This window comes from Aquarana catesbeiana, linkage group LG03 (assembly GCF_042186555.1).
Source record: "Aquarana catesbeiana isolate 2022-GZ linkage group LG03, ASM4218655v1, whole genome shotgun sequence".
Lineage (NCBI taxonomy): Eukaryota > Metazoa > Chordata > Amphibia > Anura > Ranidae > Aquarana > Aquarana catesbeiana.
The window spans coordinates 228,291,512-228,314,460 of NC_133326.1; the positions used below are offsets into that span (position 1 = coordinate 228,291,512).

A 22,949-nucleotide genomic window follows, 5' to 3' on the forward strand; every position below is an offset into this window, starting at 1 on the left:
AAGGCTGCACATTTAAAATGTAGTTAGTTTGTAAACTTGAGTGTTTCCATGGGTAACTCAGCTGTGAAATCAAATCGAACTGTTGCATGATTTTTGTCAGCTCTAATTATTTGCACTTAAGTAATGTATACTTATAGGCTAAGGATACAAAAGCTATTCATAGTTTCAAGGCAAATGTTAAATTATCTGTAAATCATGTTGTTCTTGTCACTGAATAGTGGGTACTGTGCATAAAAATGATCTGAGGCCCTAGCAATGTTACCAGTGATAATTTAATTAACCTCTACTTGGCCCAACAGTCCCATTTACAGACAAGTGTACTTAATTATAATACGGTTTTACAGAATCACAAGTTGTTTATCTACTTTAGTATGACTTGACATTAGAAGGAATGTTATCATTGGAAATGCAGTTATACGTACATACATTTTCAGAGTTCTGGACTACAGTTTATAGGAGGGGGACACATGGATCGTATTAATATAGTATTTTCATATACTTACATTCGATCGGATACTGTTTGGGTTTCATGTTGCTCAGAAGTGACCTCAGGGTTTAATTGTCAATCAAAGGTGTTCCACTCAGCCCTCCCTTCCCTAACCCATCTTGTCTTTTGACATCATTCCATCCATCAGTGTTATAAACCCACCCATTCTTTATGCAACGTCCATCAGCTCCAGAACAGTCCTTCCACTGCACAGGAGAGATGAAATAAGCTCACCTCTCATTTCTTTCCCGCTAACCATTTGATTCTGAGACAGAGCTGAAGTCATTTGAGAATGTTCCAAGTCCTTTTTTGCCGTAGTTTTTAATTTCATATCACAGTAGCTGATCAGACTCCCAGGAAGCATTGTAAGCTTCAGATGCACAGAATATTATGAAGTCTTTTGGTTGCTTTTTAATGCTAACATAGCAGTCTTTTTTAATTTCTCATGGGATTTTCTGTGTTAACATTGATATGCTGTGAAGGTTTTTCTTTTAATATGAACACCTTGTTCCCGGACGTCTGTTTTCTTGCTCCTGTCATCTTGCTGCTTGTGACACCTGAAGCAACTACTTCATGGTGGTAAGTCTTTAGCTCTGGTGCTAAGTACAGGAATTGTTGGTTACTGGCTGATACTTTTTTTTTCTTAATGCATCAGCATAAATAGGGCAATTATATGCTATAGCTTGTAGAACTAGTTTATTCCTCTCGACTCATTCCTTTGTATGACATTTGAATTTTAAACAGAAACAGTCATGCAAATGTGGCAGTAAAGTTTAATCTGTCTATTGATGCACTTACTTTTGTTTTCACTGTTAACTACAAGAGATGCCTCAGCATATAATTTAACTTAAAAATACCACATTGCTTTCTTATCAGCTGTGCATGTAATCATCTTATTTAGGTTGTTGGGATTGACTGTACACTGTAACTGTATATTAGACATGCAGGTTATGTTAGTGAATTCATCCTTTTCTTTGCACTGTAAAATAGTAGTATCTGTACACCTTGTAACGTATGCATTGTTTTAGTAGCTGTAACCTATGTTGCATGGATGTTTGTTTTTAAATCTGTATTTTGCTTATAGCTTTGTAGAAAAATACTCAGCACTTCATAATTACTTTTGATAAGAGAAAATGTATTGCATGCACTAAATAATACTTTAGCTACACAAATCCTGCGTAGATGATTCATAGCTGAGTCACAGGAGCATTGTCACTGGTTGCCAGATGTAATCCAATTGGATGATACATCAAAACATGAAATTTGGCTATTCTTGCATGCAGGGCACAAATACCATCCTATACATTATCCATATAAGCAAGATTCATCTCTTCATTTATTTCTCAGCATTTATCTTAACTATTTCAGGATGCATAAACTCTCTGGTGTATTTTCTTAACACTTTGCATTCTATAGGGAAACCTTTTTACCCCCAAGGAGCCCTTGAAATCATTTTCAAGTTCAGGGGATGCCCTGCTAAAACCAGTTAGCCAGTAAGGGGCAGTGGAAAAAATGCAGCTGTTGGGAGAAATACTCCCTTTACAGTGATGGTCAGAATGCCACCCTTACAGACCACTAAAAAGATCATTGGTGTCATGCTGCTGGCTCTTTTATGTCGCATTGAGCCAGGAACTGTAGCCACCATCAAATGAAAGGTCAATCATCCACAGCTCAAGGAATGCCTAGAAACCTCTGTAAGAACCCTTGAATTTCAGGAAACCCTTATTGGTAATGGCTTCTATAGAGTGCATATGACAGCTGGATGAAAAAAAAAGTTACTAGATTTTATAAATGGTTTAACTGAATCAGGTACATGGGTTTCAGAAAAAGATATGATCATTTTGTAAAATAAATAAATAAAAATAAAAAATGTGGCTTCAAGTAGTTGCATTATTGCATTTGATAGGGCTTCAGTGTATTAACCAAAGTGTATTTTTTATTATTCCATCTGAGATGGTTTATATATAGAAAAAAAATAATCACTGTTTTTCTTTTTTTCTTTTTTTTTTTTTGATATTGTCCATTTTGAATCCAAATCCTTTTCCAGCTTAAAAAATCAAATAGAGTTTAACAGTGAACAGCATGGTAAAAAGTAAAAACTGTGGGGAAAGTGCAGCAAAATTGGAGAAAAATATGGTGCTCTCTTGGCAGAGATTCCTTAACTATTCACAATATCTAATGGGTTGTTCTCAGTATAGTGTGGCTTATCAGAAATCTTTGGCAAAAAAAAAAAAAACATGGAAAGTTTTGTTGTCTTATTTCCATTTTAGATATAGCCCAGGTCAGCTTTATAAATAGGCAATTCTGATGGAAGATTTGGCTTTTTAATAGGACCCCTTTAAATAGCACTTGATTTTCATACAGTACAGTATTTATTTTGAGTATTTACTGTATATTTATATCACCTACTGGCTTCTTATATCTTGCAGGCGCAGGAACAGGAATTTTCTGCAAGCAATGCAAGGTGGTCTCACTCTCCCTGCTGCATTTTTAGCCAGGGGTATGAGACTATACAATATCAATTGCAGAGTAGGAAACTTGGGCAAGCTAATATTTCTCAGTAGAGTTCCGAAGAAAGTCCATCCATAGCAGAATTTCCAGCTTTGTTAGTGCTAAACTCTGAACAAAAATGATTTTTATAATTTTGGCCTTCTTAAATGCATATTTAACTATAAACTAGTCACATACATTGAAAAAAATTGGAACTGTAAGGGTGGGGTAATGTTTTAAAGGGTTTAAAGATACATTTGTGAGAAGCCTTTTAAGGTGCCTTTGCAGTATGTTTTCTAATCAGGAACATCTGGGCACAGATGATGTAATCTCCCTTTTTAAGACTCTTCTTTAATAATATGCTTCTGGATACATGCAATGCTTGTTCATGCTAAAGTTTTCATCAGACTTTAATCAGTCTTTTTCCATGTAATTATTTGGCTTCTAACATTTTTGTCATTGTGAATAACTTTATACGTTTTTATACATTAGTGTAAGGTGATCGCTTGCTAGTTGGGTTTGTTACATGTGCCAATCTTTGTTCATGCTTTAATTTTCATGGTTTTGAATGTTACATAAAGTAAATGTCAGTAGTTCTAAGTAGTTTACTGTTGTGACAATTACTTAATTATTAGGGTAACACATGAAGTGAACATATGCAATTTTTGTACATATTGTATATGTACATATGTACATATCTAGACATATATAAGTCTAGATTCCTAGTCAGATTTTCACTACTGTGTGTCCTAAATCAGAACTCCAGTCAAAAATAAAACTATTAGGAGCCCTTATGGTAAGGGGAGCCAAAGCCTGGACTGTTTCATTAATCAATCTCAGCTCATATATATTTATGTATTCACAGATATCCCCCTTCTTACAATCTTTACTCAAACAAATAAAACACTTTCATGACATGACACCATTTGAATTGACTTGCAGGACAAGAAACTCAATGCTGTACAAGATTCTCAAAAGCTGATAAACATGGTATGGGAGCATATCTTGAACAAATCTTAGGACACTCCAGAATGGAAAGTAGTAATATGCAATCTATCAGAATTATCCATTAACACCTCTCTAGTCCAAGCCAGTTATAAATCCCTGATGTCATGATACATTTAGGTTTTCTAAAGGGATACCTCTGGCATCACCTATGTGCTTTAGATACTGTGGATAGCTAGATACCACATTTGATGTCTGTGCCATACATTGTAACAGTTCTGGATATGGACCTACAATCTTCTATATTAGCCAAATAAACAGTAAGGGCCATAATGACTAAACTCAATCCAGATATCGCTAGACACATTATAACTTGTAGCTAACAAGATAGCAGTTGCAAAACTTTCAATATCCATGAGATTGCATGCTGGACAAGAAATGAGCAGTTTGAAAAGAAATATTATAACTCACTAGATAACTAAAACATGTTCTTTGGATAAGGGGAGAGTCTGACATTATTCTGTCCCTCCTCTCCCCTTGTCCATTCACAGAAAAGAAAAGAATACAAGTCATTTTGTGAATGAACAAGGGGGGAGGAAGGTGGAGTGAGCGATGCTATCCTTCACTGTATGGGAGACAGAACTGCCAATCCTAAAACTAGAAGTTCAGCACTTTGAGTAGTGTTGGGGATGAATGCAACTAAGGGCTTGCTCACAAAAGGTGTGATGGGAGTGTGATAGGCAGCCTTGCCCAGCACAGTCCCACTACAAGACATAGCAAGTTCACACCACTGCATTGCGTGGTGTGGGTTGAACTAAAGTATGCTATGCAGTGGTGTGGGCTGAACAAAGTTATGCCATGCATTTGGGGGCACCAATAAGGGGGTACAGCCAGTCCTCTTGTATGGGGCCTGGGCAACTTGACTAGCAGGGGGAAGGGCATCCTGTACAGGAGAGGCTGATCGGTTTGATGATGCAGTGCATTTACCCCTTGCAGCAGCTGAAAGCCAGTTTTTCCTCTTCTCCCTTCTGCCGGCTTTCAGCTGCTGCAGGGAGGAACTACTGGGAATTGGCTCCACTAAAGACACCCCTCGCTGCACCAATAACCCCCTCCTGTACAGAATCCCCTTCCCTCTGCTGCCTGCCCACTGAAATAACACAGTGAATGAACAGTACCAATCACTCAGTGTTCATTTATAACTGAAGCACAGTAAACTGTGTTTACTATGCTTCAGTTTGTGAATGAACAGGCAGACTCTGTGCAGAGCTCTTTCTGATCATTTATTTTGTATAGCCGAGGCTTCAGAGATAAAGATTGAGGACCATTGAGGATCACTTAATCTGTCTCACAAGTTAAGACCCCTGATATTTCACCAACCCCCCCCCCCCCCAACAGTATCGTAAAAAAAAAAATGCAAAAAAATTAAGGTTCTATAGTCCATACAGTGTCAATGAGCAATTTGTTTGTGCGACTGGAGTTGCCTGTTACTCTATATAGATGGAGTGGCTGTACAAACACTGCAGCAGGTTCTAGTTTGACAGGTGTGCAGGTTCAGGTGAGGGGACCCAAGTGTAGTGTCGGGAACAAACACCTGCACCAGTAACCATAAGACCTGCTGCTATGTTCGTACTGCAGCTTGCGTCCCCATAGTGTGTAACATAGGCTGCCTGCACACAGCTCCAGCCACATAATAAAAAGCTGATTCACACTGTACAGGCCACAGCGCCTATATAAATGGGCCCCTAAGACCTCATACACATGCACACGTTTTTTGTCATTTTGATAAAACAAGTTGGGGGGGGGGTGCTATCAGGTAGGCTGTAAGGCGCCCTGTGAATTCTAACAGCAGCCCTGCATGCTGATAGAAAAAAGGAGTTTCACATAAAAAGTGTTGTGTAGACATCAGAAGAGCATGTTTGCACCATTATGTTGGAAATTAACTCCTAACTATCATTGTATCATACATAAAACTGTAAAATCTCATATTTGTAAAACCAGTGAAAGATTGGGATACACTAAAGAATAAAGCAGCTTTGTTGCAATTTCTCCCTCAGTCCAGAGCTGTTCAACAAAGTACTGCTTTTTCTTATTTCAGTCTTCCAGGTTAAATTGCAGCCACCATCATTTAACCCACTTCCTCTAAGCCCGGGCTGTCATGTACCCACCCCACGCCTGTGACTGGACAATGAAGAAGCAACAGCACAGTGATGAGCTTATCTCTGTCACTCTGCTTTCTCCTACTGTCAGCATGCTCCTTGTCGGCACATGAAGTGGTTTGGCTCCTTGTGCTATTTCTTCCGATCGTATTTGAACTCTGCTGTGCAGGGGACTGCAAGAGGCTGACACCAAGTCAAATTCAGATATGTACAATTCTTTCAGTTTAAAAACATAGTATTTCATTGCAAAGTTGTATTCATTTTTTTCATATCTGCCTTGAGGTCATCTAATATGCAGCCAATAGTAACTAATCATTCAATCTGTGTTTTTAGAGCAGGTTATACCAACAACAGTCAGAGAGCTATCTGGATCCTAGGCAACACAGACAGCTCATCATGCTGATGCTTTCATGCAGATGACCAGTTGTAATTAATAGAAAGTATTATTTATATTGCATCATAAAGAATATTTCATACAGAGGATGGCTGAGATGCATTTATTGGTTGAGTATAAATGAAGATGAATGTATATACTAGTCATCTGCTTTTTACCATGTCTCTTGTTCATGCATATTCTATTACAATCATATTTAAAGGAAAATTTCAGGTAGGCCAGGGTACCACATTCACAAACATATAACAGTACAAGTTTGAAATTGATTTTCACTGTAGCACACACTAATGTTTCATGTAAAAAGCACTTTTTATTAGTACCAGTTTAAAACTATTCTGTACACAAGCAACTAATCATAAAAAGACAATGGTATATTACATAACTCGACTTGCAACCTCCCTATGTAATATCCCTACTCCTACTGATCAGCTATTTCAATGTATTGTTTTAATTACGTTGTATGGAAACCTAACAATCCACTATCAGATGCCTTGAGGTCCTTTCTGTGATGCAGCGGCTTACTTAACCGACCAGTGTATAAGTAAGGGCTTGTTTACATACGTGTTGCCTCTGAAGAATGACCCACTGTGGATTGCTTTTCAGAGGGTACTTGACAGGCAGAGTAGAGGCAATACCATTTTATTTTCTGATGAACTGTTTATGTACGGAATGGTTTTAAACTGACCCTAATAAAAATTTGTTTTTTACATAAAAAATGAGTGTATGGTACAGTGAAAGTCAGTTTCAAAAATGTTGTGGTTAATTATATTACAATAGTTTCCTATGCTGCATGGTCTTAGCAAGGCCTAAGATCTCCCTACAGTGATCTTACCACATCCATGTTAAGGCCCCAATTCACATGGGGTATTTGTATAGACAAATCTGTTGCTCCTAGTTTGACATCTGTGTGGTTACAGGTGCATGTCTTTGATCTCACACTGTGCGTGTTCAGGGACATGCTCCTGCACCCAAACAGATGTCAAATTGGGAGCAGCAAATGTATCTGTGCAAACCAATTGACATCAGTGGGACTGCCTGCACAGGGATGCATGGAATTCTGTGCACCCCCATGCAAACAAAACACGGCCCTCCATGAGTATATGCTTTACTACGCTCCAATTTGCACAAGTGTGAACACAGCCTAAAAGAAGTTGCACCAACTAAATAGATACCAAACATGTCAAGTCTTAAAACTGTGTGAACCCGTAAAACAGTGAAAAAACTTCAACACTCTTATATTTTCCATAGGCAACGCTTTTAAAGAGTTACCCTGTGAGGGTGGGCTCAAAAATTTTATTTTTTTTATTTTAGCATCTCTCTAAATGTTTAAAACCTGGGCTGAAAAAGAAACCAAAAAACGGTTTAACGCTGCGCTTGAAAACTGTGTGTGATAAGGAAATTTGAAATAAATCAAAAATATATTAAGCTGCCAGCACCAAAAAGTTCTATATACAAAACTCAAACATATGAAAAACATGGAGTGGGTGCAGCGCTAATGTTAATATGTGAAAAATTGCAAAAAGAATTTCTTAAATTAAAAGTGCATTTCAATTATTCAGAAATGGTGAACATTCTGTAAAATAATAGAAAACTAAAGCAAGGTCTCAATGACTGAAACTGCAAAGCATTAATATATGTGAAATATGAAAACAATTGTGGATACAATCTTAAACTTTAAAAATGACAAACCATTCAAATGAAATATTGTTTTATCAAAGATAAATTGAATATCAATGATCTGTAAAAATACACAATAAAAAATAGTGAGAAACCATGAATTATGAATTCTGTGACATGAAATGAGTCCGTAAAGTCCCAGTATATTCAAAAAGAATCCATGCAAGTGAAAAAATTTGATGAGAACACAACGCTGTGAAGAAATGAGGGACCCTTCTTCCAAACAAGCTGATCACCCAAGGTGGATATGTAGTCTCCTTACCTGACAAAAACATTAATCAAGCATAGGGAATTCGGTCTCCCAAAAACCTATGTAGGCGTCCCAAGCTGCTGGATCCTTAGCACTCCTTAGCACTCAAAGACATAAAAAAATTCCGCCCATAGTGAAGTATGTATAGGGATATTTATTAAAATCAAAGGAATTGCACTTACAATGTGAAGCTCATAAATGCGCGGTGTAATATAGCATCAAGATCACGGCGTCGTCTCGGGCTTCCTCTACCTGCCGCTCGCTAAACCACTATCTCCGAAGAGACAAAAAGGTGATGACGTAGGTGTCACAAGCCCACCCTTGTGAGGCATCACCCCTGCACAGTCCCCTCCCCCCTTCAGTTAGAACACAAACTAGGGAACACATTAACCCCTTGATCGTCCCCTAATGTTAACCCCTTCCCTGCCAGTGACATTTTTACAGTAATCAATGCATTTTCTATAGCATTGATCGCTGTATTAATGCCAATGGTCCCAAAAATGTGTCAAAATTGTCCGATGTGTCCGCCATAATGTCACAGTCCCGATAAAAATCGCAGATCACCGCCATTACTAGTAAAAAAAATTAATAATAAAAATGCCATAAAACTATCCCCTATTTTGTAGACAATATAACTTTTGCGAACACCAATCAATATACGCTTATTGTGATTTGTTTTACCAAAAATATGTAGAAGAATACATATCGGCCTAAACTGAGGGAAAAAAAGAATATGTTTTTGGGGGATATTTATTATAGCAAAAAGTAAAAAATAATGCGTTTTTTTCAAAATTGTCGCTTTTTTTTTGTTTATAGCGCTAAAAATAAAAACCGCAGAGGCGATCAAATACCACCAAAAGAAAGCTCTATTTGTGGGAAAAAAAGGAGGTCACTTTTGTTTGGGTACAACATCGGACTACCGCGCAATTGTCAGTTAAAGCAATAGAGTGCCGAATCGCAAAAAGTGCTCTGGTCAGGAAGGGGGTAAAATCTTCCGGGGCTGAAGTGGTTAAAAAAGCACGTGTTCCCAAGTCTCAACTCAAGTGGTTTATCAGCTGAGATTTTGTCCTCCTAAGGCCCCTTTCACACGGGACGGATCCGTGTTGATCCGCCCCGTGTTTATCCGCTGCTCAGCGGGGATCGCTCCGCTTTCCCCAGCTGAGCAGGCAGATGACAGGGCGGGACCCGCACACTGTGCAGGGACCGCCCTGTCAGATCTCCGCTCTCCCCTATGGGGGATCGGAGGAACACGGACCGTCTGTCCGTGTTCCTCCGATCCGCTCTGCAGACGGATAGAAAAATAGGATTTTCTTCCGTCCACAGAATCGGACGAGAGCGGAGGCGGACAACATCGGGTGTCAGCGGATGTACATCCGCTGACACCCGCTATCCCATAGGGATGCATGTATGTCCGTATTTCATCCAAAAACGGTTGGATGAAATACGGACATACGGTCCGCACGTGTGAAAGGGGCCTTAGTTCCTTGCTGTCCCAACATGCTAACGACGTTTTCAAATAAACCTTTGCATTTTTATGACATACCTTATTTTAGGTCCAGGAATATCATCATTGTTTACAGTTCACAGTGTGCAGATTAATCAGAATATGTATTTTCAGTAGAATACAGATGCCTGTACAACAGTGGAAAATTGAAGGTAAGGCTAGAACTGGATTCATTTGTGTCTTATACTGTATATCTGCTTACAGATCAGCTTTAACTGTTCTTTTACTTTATTTATTATTATTTTTTTGAATGTTTGTTTTTTTTTTTAAGGGTCTGATGCTTTAAAAAAACAAAAAACAAAACAAAACGTTATTGGGCCAAAAATCCCTCGGACACAATCTCTCTTGTAGTGTAAAAACATCCTCAATAACAAAACTATCCTAGTAGATCACTAAATGGATGAGCTGTGCAGATGCCTTCAAGAGTGTTGACCCTTTCAGCTTGTGAAAATGATCATCTGCCCAGTTTTTATTTTTTATAAGGCTACTGTAAAGAAGCATTGTGTGTCTGAAAATAAATAGCCTCCCCCAGAAATCACCTTTTACCTCTTTGGTGGTAGACTGCTCCATCCATAGCTGTGATCGTGTTCTCAAAAGTTCACTTTGTCATCAAGGACCTTACTGCCTTATTGGATAGCCCACTTCTCTACATGCCAATCCAGGCCAGTCAATTTTAGAATGCCTTTGTAGCACAATTGCCCTGGTACCCACTGACACTGATTTATTTGAGAACAGGTAAAATTGACCTCATGGGTGTGCAACGTGTGAATCAACAAAGTTGCCCAGCAAGTGCTCACACAATTTGGGTTGCTGGATATCTGTGCAGTCCCGAGCAACAGGGGGCCAGCTTGTAACCAATTATCTGGCAAGCCGCACTTATGAGCATAAGTACCATGTACTCTGCAGTTTATTTTGAAGCACCCCTTCTCTCTTTGCAATAGTGTAATTTTATGTATTTATTTATTGTTGTTAGGTATGTTGTACATTACTACTAGCTACAGCAGTAAAAGATAACATTACTGAGTATTTGATACTCTGCAGAGTACTTGTTCAGGATAGTTGGCTGGGAAATGTAGATTTGAATATGAACAAAAAAAATATTTAAGGATGAACTATAAAATGCAATGCACAACAATTTCTCTTTCTGTTCTGAACTCCAGTATGTAATTAACACAAAGTAAGAATATTTTTGTGGCTATTACTGGAAAATGAAACATTTTAGTGCTTGCTTAAATATATGCTGAGTTTTAAAGTATTATTATTTTTTAAACTCTTTGCAGAATCATCACATCTCAAGCACAGTAAAATACATTAGAAACTTTTCAAAGAACTGCAAATTACTTTAGGCATAGTAAATTAACAAATTATAAAACTGACCCCTAACACCATTTTTGAAAGATTCTCTAATAATTCCATAATTTCTTGTGTTAAAAGTTAAACTAAAACTTCTCTGTAAAAAGGATCAAGATTGCCAAAAATAAAACATGTGATTACTTTGTTCAAAACATAAGTCTGCCTTTAAAAAAAAAAAAAAAAAAATTAATGTAATGTTTAGCAATATAAACCAAGTGGAACACTTTAAAAAATGTTTTTGCAAGAAATCCTTAAATTTCATTTAAAAAATTCTGTCAGGCCTCTACACCACAATTGTCAATGCTTGCAATGCTCGCATGGAGGCCAGCACTGGAGTTGAAATGGCCAAACTGGACACTCCTTCCTAAGTGCAGCTCACTAATGCTGAGCTTCCTGCCTGGCCAAACAGGAATATGGTCGAGGAGTTTGTTGTGGGTTGGGTGAAGCCTGATGGGAAACTCTGTGAGACTGTTCCCCATTAGATCTGCCCTGCTGTTGATTGACAGCAAGTGGCAATGTGTGGATTCCATAGCTGCTATTTTGACCAACAGTGGCTATGAAATCCACTCGCTATCATCTGCTATCAATTACAGGGAAGGCAGACCTGTTGGGGAACTAGTTACTCAGCATCTTAATTGGGTTCTGCCCACTGTCCGTGTTCGATCTGCATCATTGATTCATTGGTCTTACTTACCTCCAGTTTTGTTATCTAAGAACTGAATGTTCTTTTTGAATTTAACCACTTTCCGCCCGGCCTATAACAGAATGACAGCAGGGAAGTGGTTCTGTTATCCTGACCTGGTGTCATATGATGTGCAGCAGGATAGCATGCCGGCGTGCGCCCGCAAGAAGCGTGGCGATCACGAGTGCGGTGTGTCAGTCTGACATGCCACATCTCCAATCGTGACCAATCACAGCTGATCATCGCGAGAACCAGGAAGTGCTGGTAAACGGCATTCCTCGGATCGCGCTGACAGGGAGAGCTGATCGGCTGTTCTCCCTGTCAGAGGGGGATCTGTGCTGATAATCAGCACATTGATTATCAGCACAACCCCATCAGATGTGCAAATCAGTGCTCAGCAGTGCCCCAATAATAAAGTCTGCCAGTGCCCACCACAGTGCCAATTAGAGCCCACCACAGTGCCAATCAGGGTCCATCACAGTGCCAATCAGTGCCCAGCATTAATACCTGTCAGTACCTGCCCAATTAGTGCTGCCCATCAGTGCCATCTATTAGTGTCCATCAATGCCACCTATCAGTGCCGCCTGTCAGTGCCCATCAGTGCTGCATATCAGTGCCACCTATCGGTGCCCATCAGTGCAGAAAATCAGTGCCCATCAATTCTACATATCAGTGTCACCTTACCAGTGCCAACTCATCAGTGCCCATCAGTGCCGACTCATCAGTGCCCCTCAATGAAGGAGAAAACAACATTTTATAACAGAAACAAAGAAAAACTTTTTTTTTCTTTTTTCACAAATGTCGGTCTTTTTTAGCAAAAAATAAAAACTGCAGAGGTGATCAAATACAACTTAAAGAAAGCTCTATTTGTGGGAAGAAAATTATAAAAATTTAGGGTACAGTGTTGTATGACCGCGCAATTGTCATTCAAAGTGCAACAGCACTGAAAGCTCAAAATTGTCCTGGGCAGGAAGGGGCGAAAGTGCCTGGTATTGAAGTGGTTAATAACCGTGGTTGTAAAATGATGCAAAAGTGAATGCATTGTAAAATTAGTACATGAATCTGACCCATGTCAGAATTGTTAATGAAACTTGCAATGCTTTCCTAAATTTGGCATGGGATGTCTAAAGAGACCATACAGCCATAAAAGTGCTGCAGATACTTTTAATGAATTCCCCCAAAGGTTTTTTAAAGTGTATTTAAAGGCAAAACTTTTTTTTTTTTTGGATAGAGTACCCCTGTCAGATTTTTTTCTTCCATTTGTGTCCCGTTGGCAAGATTAGTCTTCACTTCCTGTCCCATAACCAAAACAGGAAATGAGAGGAAGTCCTCCAAAGTAAGGGAATCCAAGTGTGTCACCAATGTCAACAGAATGTCCGATGATAAGGTTTCCAAATTATTACTGTTCTGGTGAAAACCCAAAATTTAGGATTTTCTGTTACTTTCACTCTTGATAATAACAGTAAATAGGACTACAGAGGGTGAATCCCCCTAACAGGGGCACAGACCGACAGACTGACGGGTGTTATAATCCTCCTCCACGCTATCCTAAAGAAAAAAAAAATTTTGCCTATTAGTTACACTTTAAGCTTTTGAAATTAAAAGGATACTCCTTTTGAACTGGCCATGCTACTTCCTCAAGGGAATAAGTCAACTGGTATGCCTATAAGCATTCATAGCTGCGAATGGCTAATGCCCCGACAGGGTATCTTGATGTATTGCGGCTTGTAGATGAAACCAGCTCTACACGTTTCCTGATAAAGATTGCTTCCTCAGGAGCATGACAATATGGCTCTGAACAACTTAAAAAAAAATCTACAATCCCCAATACATCAAGATACCCTGTTGTGACACCACCCTGTATTGTTGCTGTGTTGCCATTATACATGGCTTTGTAGTTGGTGGTTTCGTTTATGAATTGATCGTGTGCTTTTTACTAAAGATATATTTTATAATTGTTTTATAATTGTTGTAACTAGCTTACAGATAAAGCGTCCTTGTGACGCCGCTGTGCCGGTAAATACCCAGCTACGAATGGCATGGGAGGTGGTTTTGGAGCCAAACTACCAAGCGGCTCTTCCGCATTAGCATAGGCGCCTCCTCTTACTGAGTGCTCGCGTGCGTGATGTTGGCAGAGTTTTCCAGCAGCGGCGCTCATATATGGGCGCCATCCATGGGCGGTTCAGGTTTTTGGCTAGTTCTCACCTCACAGGACAACACACGCCACATGTTTCTCAGCCTGGATAGCAGGTAATATCCCTGGTTTCCCCACTTTGTTCTTTGCCTCATCCTTCACCAATCCTCCTATCTACTTGTCTCTGTTGGGGGTCCCTCTCCCTTTCTTTTCTAGGACTTACCTCACTTGTGTTTTCATTGGTCATGCTTGATTTAAGTTCCATTTGTCACATTTTTTCTCCTACACCACCTTCCACTGTTAAACCACCATAAAACATAAAATGCCATTGAAGGGCAAAACATACCTCATATAAAGGTTAATGAAAACTATATGTGATAGGAAAGTTTAGTAGGTAGAGGTGGAGAAATAGAGAAAAGAAAGAAATGGAGGGGGGGTTGTCCTGCCTTGACCTAACACCGAGGTACACAATAAATTAAATCAGATTTATTTCTAAGGGAGTAAGTGAGATCTTCCATGTGATATATATGGTCTACTTCCAGTATCCATTGGCGTAGGGTTGGAATAGTCGGTTGTTTCCAGAGTCTAGGTATAAGCGACTTAGCCACGTTCAAGTGATGTGGTGTTATAGCATTTTTATATGGTTCCACTGACTTGCCTGTACAGTTAAAAACAATATCACCAATGGGTCATTGGGAACTTCTGAGCCCTGAATCTCTTTGAACCAGTATAGTATGGTAGACCAATATGGACGAATGCGCGGGCACAACCACCAGACATGAGCGTGGGTTGCCTGCTCACCGCATCCTCGCCAACAGAGTGCTGATATGGACGGGATGACTTTATGAAGCACCACTGGAGCATGATGCCACCTCGTTAACAATTTACAATTTACCTCCGCTGTTTTGGAGGCTATTGAAGAGGTGTGGGCTAATTGGAAAATCGTTGATCGTTTCCGAGAGGGGATCTTGTTCCCATTTAGATAAGAAGGAAGGCCATTCCTTTGAGGTTAGTGAAAACAGTGCCTGGTAGAAGTAGGAGACAGGATTCTCAGACGGTTAATTACTGAAAAGGACATTTTCCACCGGAGTTAGATTCGATAGTGAACATAGTGGCTTTGGTAGAGATTTAATGAACATGGAGAGCTGTTTGTATTTCCACCGGTCTATGAATGATACCATGGAAGATGGTAAGAGTGTAGAGATAGGTAGAATACCAGTGGTAGTTGTTACTTAGTGGAGTAGAACCGGTGTCGTAGAAATCCAAGTGCGGAACCTAGGGTCAAGGTTCCCTGGAGAGGAGTAGGCATGTCCCCTTAGTTGCGTTATAGGAGAGTTATAAAGCCATTTGTGTGTTTGGCATAGTGAGTCCCATATCTCAAGAGTCGACCAAGTAAGTGGTGAAGTGTTCAAGGATAGCTTCCGGAATTTCCTGGGTATCCATATCTGAGGGAACAAGTCCACACCGCTTAGGTCTAGTTTTAGTTGTACCCATAGCTTAGACTTTTTATGGTATTTCTAGTCCGATATTCTATTTAATACCATCGCTAAGAAATAACTCTTAAATCTGGTAAAGCTAGACCTCCTTCCCTTTTAGGTTTAATAAGTTGGTTTCTAGCAATTCTGGGTCGCGTGTGATTCCAGACGTACTTACATACTATTGATTTCAACACTGTGAAGAAACACAAAGGGATCATTTGGAACATGAAGAGCAGCCTGGAGATGTTCATCTTCACAACGCTGATTCTCCCCTACCATGAGTGTGCTAGCTGGGTCTATTTATGCAGGTCTGATCTAATCGAGTTCAATAATGGGGTTGGGTGGATTTATTGAAGTACAATTTTACTGAAGGTAAAATTATGTTTTAAGGTAAGTGAAATATTTATTGCATTACTTAACGTGATTGTAAAAAATGTTTTTATTCAAAAATTAAACATGTCATACTTACCTGCCCTGTGCAATAGTTTTGCACAGAGCAGCCCCAATCCTCCTCTTTTCAGGTCCCCTGCCGGGGCTCCTGGCTCCTCCCCCCGCCGAGTGCCCCCATAGTATGTCGCTTGCTATGGGGGCTACTGTACGGGCTCATTCCCAAGCCTGGCCGTTTGCGTGAATTCAGACACACTGAACAGGTTGGACCCAATCTCTGCTCACAGGTTTTGACTGACAGCAGCAGGAGCCAATGGCCTTTATGGCTCTCAGCCAAGCCTGTGAGAGCAGGGATAGGGGAGAAGAGCTGCTGCAGATGTGCACAGCGCTGAATCCAGATGAGAATTTGCGGGGGGTGTGGGGGGAGCTGCACATAAAAGATTTTTTACCCTAAGGCCCCTTTCACACTTGTGCGACCTGAAGCACTGCCTGTGTAATCTTGAGGTCTATGGATCGCAAGCTGCATCAAAGTTGGACCAAAGTAGTGCAGGAACTACTTTGAAGTCGCACAGATATGAATGGTACTCATTGGAAATCATGAGGTATGACTTGTCATGCGACTCTGCAGTCCTAAGCCGCAGGACAAGTCGCACAAGTGTGAAAGGGGCCTAAAGTACAGAATGTATTAAGGAAAAAAAAAAACTTTTACAACCATTAAGGCTAAATGTTTCCCTCTTGTTCTAAATTTTGATTTGGGTGGGGTGGCAGTTGCTGCTAATATTTTTATTTCCTGCACAGCTTACAGCAGTACGTGAAATGATTTATATATATGTACAGCACGCTGCTGACTGTAAATGAAAATCTAGCTGTATGCTATACACACATCATGAATTACAAATACTGCTGCTTGAGTGGAAAACATGTATCCCACCCATGTACCTAACAGTTTATTTGCAGCAAGATACTGCAGATTTTTCAGTTGTACAGGAAAGGTGAACCTGGAAGAAAGGTGGTATTTGCCCTTCTAGATTAGGGAGTGAAGTATGCATCCTGAAGAGGAAGAGATGGAAGTTGCAGAGCTAATCTGTTGAATTACAACAGTCTGTTTAAATGCTATTTTTGCTGAGGCCACAGTCCTGATTATCTGATACTTTCATAATGAAGTCAAAAGAAAAATGTCAAAGTGGCTAGCAGGTACACAAGCTGTTTTTTTGCCGAAATTTAACAGGAAGATAACCACTGCTACTTTCTACTGTATCGCTAATAGTAGTTATTCACATTAAACTAGACTTGTTCTGTTGAAGAGGTTTCTCATTTTACCCAAGCCACTGCTTCAGGTCACTTATTTTGCGGCTTATCCAAGCCACCCCTTAAATCCAGTTTAATTGATTACTAGTGTAGTGCTACCCCCTTGAAGGCCGCTAGAATTTGGATCCCCCTATTCCTGCACAGCCAGGCAACATGCATTTTCCAACTTTCATCCTGAGACAGAAATCAGTCCATGGGCTTGGTTTTGTTGTTTTATTGGGGGAAACGACTTTGATAGGGAATAAGGATTATGGGATACCCAACTTGACTTGAAGAACAACAAATGAGGACAACTTCCTTCTCTATGCACACTGCAAAAATGACAAATCCTCAATTGCATTCCCTCTGGAACAGCGACAGTCTTACTGGAGATGGACATTCCCCCTGTAGGAGCTCTGTGTCCCCTGGGTGAAATTTAGCAAAGTCCCCAACTGGCAGGAGCTCTATGTTTCTCTCTGAAAATGCCAGCCCAACTGGCTGCCTTGTAAAGTATCCAAGGACAAGGGGTTGGGTTTAGCAGTTGACACTGTCCCTGGAAAGCTTGCTGGATATTGCAGCCTTCTCCCTTTTAGGCCCTGGAATCCTGCTGCTTTGGAGGAGACTGCTGTTCAGGCCTCCTACTGTCCAGGTCCACCCATGCTAGCCAGGGTGTCTCCTAGAAGAGACTGTAAGATAGAATGCATTTAGCACTTTAGAGCCACTTTAACCACTTAAGGATCGGAAGATTTTTCCTCTTAATGACCAGGCCATTTTTTGCAATATGGAACTGCGTCGCTTTAACTGACAATTGCGTGGGCGTGTGACGCTGTACCCAAACAACATTGACGTCCTTTTTTTCCCCACAAATAGAGCTTTCTTTTGGTGGTATTTCATCACCTCTGCGGTTTTTATTTTTTGCGCTATAAACAAAAAAAACCTGACAATTTCAAAATATGTATATATATTTTTTTACTTTTTGCTATAATAAATATCCCCAAAAAAAAAAAATTCTTCATCAGTTTAGGCCAATATGTATACTATATATTTTTGGTAAAAAAAAACGCAATAAGCATATATTGATTGTTGTGCGCAAAAGTTATAGCGTCTTCAAAATAGGGGATAGTAGTAATGGCGGTGATCAGTGATTTTTAGCGGGACTGCGACATTGCGGCGGACAGATCGGACACTTTTTTTGGGACCACTGACATTTATACAGTGATCAGTGCTATAAAAATGCACAGATTACTGTATAAATGACATTGGCAGGGAAGGGATTAACACTAGTGGTGATCAAGGGGTTAAATGTGTTTCCTGGGAGGTGTTTCTAACTGGGGGGGTGTACTGACTGGAGGAGGAGAGAGAGATTGCTCTTCCTGATCACTAGGAACAGACGATCACTGTCTACTCCCCTGTCAGAAAGGAGATCTGTTTGTTAACATTGACAGATCCCTGTTCTGGCTCTCTGTGGAGCGATCTCAGGTGGCCGGCAGACATCGCGGCCGGCGGTCATGCGCATCGGCTCCCCCACCATGCAGTGGGCGCGTGCGCCTGCTATAGCTCTTGACAGAGCCAACATACACCTATGGCGATTTGCGGGAATGAGCCGACCTGCCACAGTATAATAAGAAATTCCTGGGACCATTTTTTCCTCTATCTTGCCAGAATTTAAAGAAGGCTCTTCATTGAAGTGAAGATATAAATCAGTTCATTCAGAATCATTTACTACAAGATTTACTGCAAAGACTAGGAGATCCCTGGTCTTGGTTATCATTTTTTTTCCCACACAAATACAGCTTTCTTTTGGTGGTATTTAATCACCACTGGGTTTTTTATTTTTTACTAAATAAACAAAAAAAGACTGAAAATTTTGAAAAAAAAAAACATTTTTCATAATTTGTTATAACATTTTGCAAACAGGTAATTTTTCTCCTTCACTGATGTGTGCTGATGAGGCTGCACTAATGGGCACTGATGGGCAGCACTAATGAGGTGGCACTGATGAGGCAACTCCGATAGGTGGCACCAATTGGCAGCACTGATATGTGGCACTGATTGGCAGCATTGGGCACTGATTGGCAGCACTGATGGGAACTAATTGGCAGCACTGGTGGGACCGCACGGATAATCAGGACACAACATAAGCTGGTTATCAGCTTTCTTGTATTTATAACCAGCTTGTATTTACATCCTGTGATCAGCTGTCATTGGCTGACAGCTAAACACGTGGTAAAGGGCCGATCACAGAGCATGCCGCAGAAGATGTGCGGGCAGCGTGATCACCGGCGGATGTCGATGTACGCCCTCCCGGCAAAGGAAGCCTGCACTGTAGCCACCTTTTGGCTATAGCATGGGCAGAAAGCGTTTAAGGAGATTCACCCTCATTATTTGTAATGTTTACCATTATTACTGAAAGTGAAAGTAAAAGAAAATCTCAAATTTTGGCTTGTCCCCAGAAAAGTAATAGGGGGAGATCTTCCAATGGGGACACTAGTTCTGATGACCTGGGGGTCCACAAGTAATTTCTTTAATTTGCAGGGACTTCCTTTCAATTCCTGTTTGGTTATGTAACAGGAAGTGAAATCTCCACAATGGGACACAGATGGCCAAAAAATTTTTTTTATATCTGACAGAGGTTATAACCCTCCCTTACTCTATCCAAAATGAAAAAAAAAAAGTTTTGCCTATAGTCCTACTTTAAGTTTCAACCAGAGGAGTAGCGGACTCTATTCTTTTAGCTTGACTTCTGTTGTCCCCCTTATGGGATATGCTGGCCACTGTTGTGGGATTGTCTAGCTGCACCTTGGGTGACCTTGCAGAAAGAAGGTAGTGTTGTAAACATCTCTCCCCTTTTGGGCTTACACAATTACTTATATTGCACAGAACATACCATACCCCAGAGAAGTTATTTCAGTGGAACCATAGACTCCCCGATCTCTCCTAAATGCAATAGAGCAGAGGGTAGGCAACCTTTGAGCTGTGACGCAGCTCGGGTGCCCCAACAGCAAGCTGCTTGCTGTAGGGGCACTCAGCAGGAGGGAGGGGCCAGGAGCACAGAAGAGGGACCTGAGAAGAGGAGGATCCCAGCCACTCTCTACAAAACCAACTGCAAAAAGCAGGTAAGTATAACGTTTGTTTTTAAAAAAAAAAAAAAAGACTTTACAATCACTTTAAAGTGGACAGCGTCAGTCAGTAGGGCAGTGGATGGTAACATTAGTTTTTATTTTTATTATTTTTTCAAATGTTTTTTCTTTCTCAATTTTTATTTTTTTGGAGCCCTGTTGAGGGGCTTTGGTGAAAGGGGAGCACATGGTGTGGATGGGGGGGGGGGGGCTGGGCTGAGCAGTAGAAAGAGGGAGGAACAATGACAGGAGTGGCAGCAGGGGAGACATTTACTGGAACCGATCCCCTGGATTTTCCTCTTGCAGGAGCTGTATGCCGGTGGAAGGGAGAGAAGGAGAAGCTGGTTTTCAACTGCTGCAGGAGGGAAATATAGGGGATCATCGGAGAGCAGGTATTTAAAAAATCTGAATTCCCAGCAAGTGGTTGGGGATTCAGATTTTACTCCCCTCCCCCCCACACCTTGGCGCCCTAAGGCGGCACCATAAGCCTTATGCTGGCAGTGCCCCATTTACGTCACGTCCCCGCATAGTAGTGTCCTCTGCCCCCCGCCCATAGCACTGCCCCCCTTTACATCACCGCCCCCCCCACACACACAGTAGTGTCCTCTTTCCCCCCATAGCAGTGTCCTCTACTGCCCTTTACATCACCATCACCCCCCCTCCACAGTAGTGTCCTCAGCCCCCCCCCATAGCAGTGCCCCCCTTCACATCATACCCCCCCACACACACACACACAAACACAGAAGTGTCCTTTGCTCTCTCTTCTCCCCGTAGCAGTGTCCTCTGCCCCCTGCCTTCCCCACATAGCAGTGTCCTCTGCCCCCCCCCCCCCCCACGCCTTCCCTTTGATAGCAGTGTCGTCGTCCCCCTATAGCAGTGTCCTCTGCCCCCCTCCCCCTATAGCAGTGTCCTCTGCCCCATCCCAAATAGCAGTGTCTTGTTCATGGACTACCTGTCACCTGCCCACGTCCGACAGGTAGACTGCAATTCACGGGTTTGCAACCACCAATAGAGGACTTAATACATACAGTATGGTATGGAGGTATCCTACACTTCAGAGATAATGGCAAGGCATTGTAAATACAACAGGGACGTGCAGTCAGGGGAGGCAGGTGAGCCAGGGCCTCATCTGCAATGAACATTAAAAAAAAAAAAAAAAATCGAGTTCAAGGATCATAGCTCGGCGACCTGGGGTCACAGAGACCCTAAGTCCTGCCCCACCACTTAATACAGAACGGCCACTTAATACAAGCTGACACACTTTGTTTGCAGCAGACTAGGGGTTGAGCTCACAGTGCCTCTCCTCACTTCTTGTCAGAGGCACTAAGCTCAATAAACAGCTTGGAGTCTTAGACCAATAGTAAAGTACCATTGATCCCAGCTGTCCAATAAAAATGCTGCAGTGGAGGCACGCCACTCACTGCAGTGTCATAGAAGGGGCATGTGTCTAAAAACAAATGCTCCCTTCCAGCCCAGCCCTTTTAACTACAAGGAAAAAACATGTTTATGAGTATAGGATTTACCCACAATCCCATGTGTTTCTCACACAGTTAAGAGGGAGAATGAGAATCTACTGCCTGCTGAAAAGGTACTGTTATATTCAAGCTAAATCATATACTATAATGCTATATGTTATAAGACTTATTATTTAGCTATCTACTGTGAAATTACTGGTTGGAAGTTATAACTTCAAACTTTAGCAATTTGTCCGTTAAGCCACCTGCTTGAGTACAGATTTTGAAAATATAGTAAATTACCTTAAAAACAATATATAATAATTATTTGTATATTACTTATGCCACCCAGGCCAATTCTGACACTTCTCTCCTACATATAAAAATCATAATTTTTTTGCTAGAAAATGACTAAGAACCCCCAAACATTATATATAGTATATTGTTTTAGCAGACACCCTAGGGAATAAAATGGTAGTCGTTTTTTATGTCACACGGTATTTTCACTGCAATTTTTTTAAACGTGTTTTTTTTTTTTTTGAAAAAAAAGACTGTTTCATGAATTAAAAAAAACAACACTAGCATTGGCACGATTTTTTTGTATAATGTGAAAGATGATGTTACGCCGAGTAAATAGATGCCTAACATGCCACACTTTAAAATTGCGCACACTTGTGGAATGGCACCAAACTTCAGTACGTATAAATCTTCATAGGAGACGCTTTAAAAATTTTTACAGGTTTTATGTTTAGAGTTACAGAGGATGTCTAGTGCTAGAATTATTGATCGCGGCGTATGTAACCTGTGTGTATCTGGCTCTGATACTATCCAGTGCCTCACCAGCCATTGACCTCACCGCACGTCCCTGAAATACAATTAACCAGATCCTTCACACCAATCTTCTATTTGAGCCAATGTTTGCTTAGAAAATATAATAGATGAGGAAACTATTCCTGTAGACGTCTGTGTTCCTATCATCAGATTATTATTTTAGGCACATAAACTACTGGCCCAAACGTATATATCTCCTAATTCACTCACACTAGAGGAGTGGAGTGTGCAGGTTAACTATTAATTAGCTACAGAAACGATTGAAGTATCAACATAGAAGTTCAAATACCTTTGAAAAAATTAGGATTCTTTGGCTGGCAA

At 40.7% G+C, this 22,949-nt stretch overlaps 1 protein-coding gene across 1 annotated transcript in view; it reads left to right on the top strand.

Annotated features, from left to right (window-relative positions):
• Positions 1 to 642: 642 nt before the first annotated feature.
• The window catches only part of WNT2 (Wnt family member 2), a 160,266-nt gene continuing 137,959 nt past the window's right edge, over positions 643 to 22,949 (top strand). Inside the window, exon 1 of the mRNA XM_073619830.1 lies at positions 643 to 1,066. Within this exon, the coding sequence (XP_073475931.1) occupies positions 933 to 1,066 (134 nt within the window). The 5' untranslated portion in view covers positions 643 to 932. The remainder of the gene's footprint in view (positions 1,067 to 22,949) is intronic.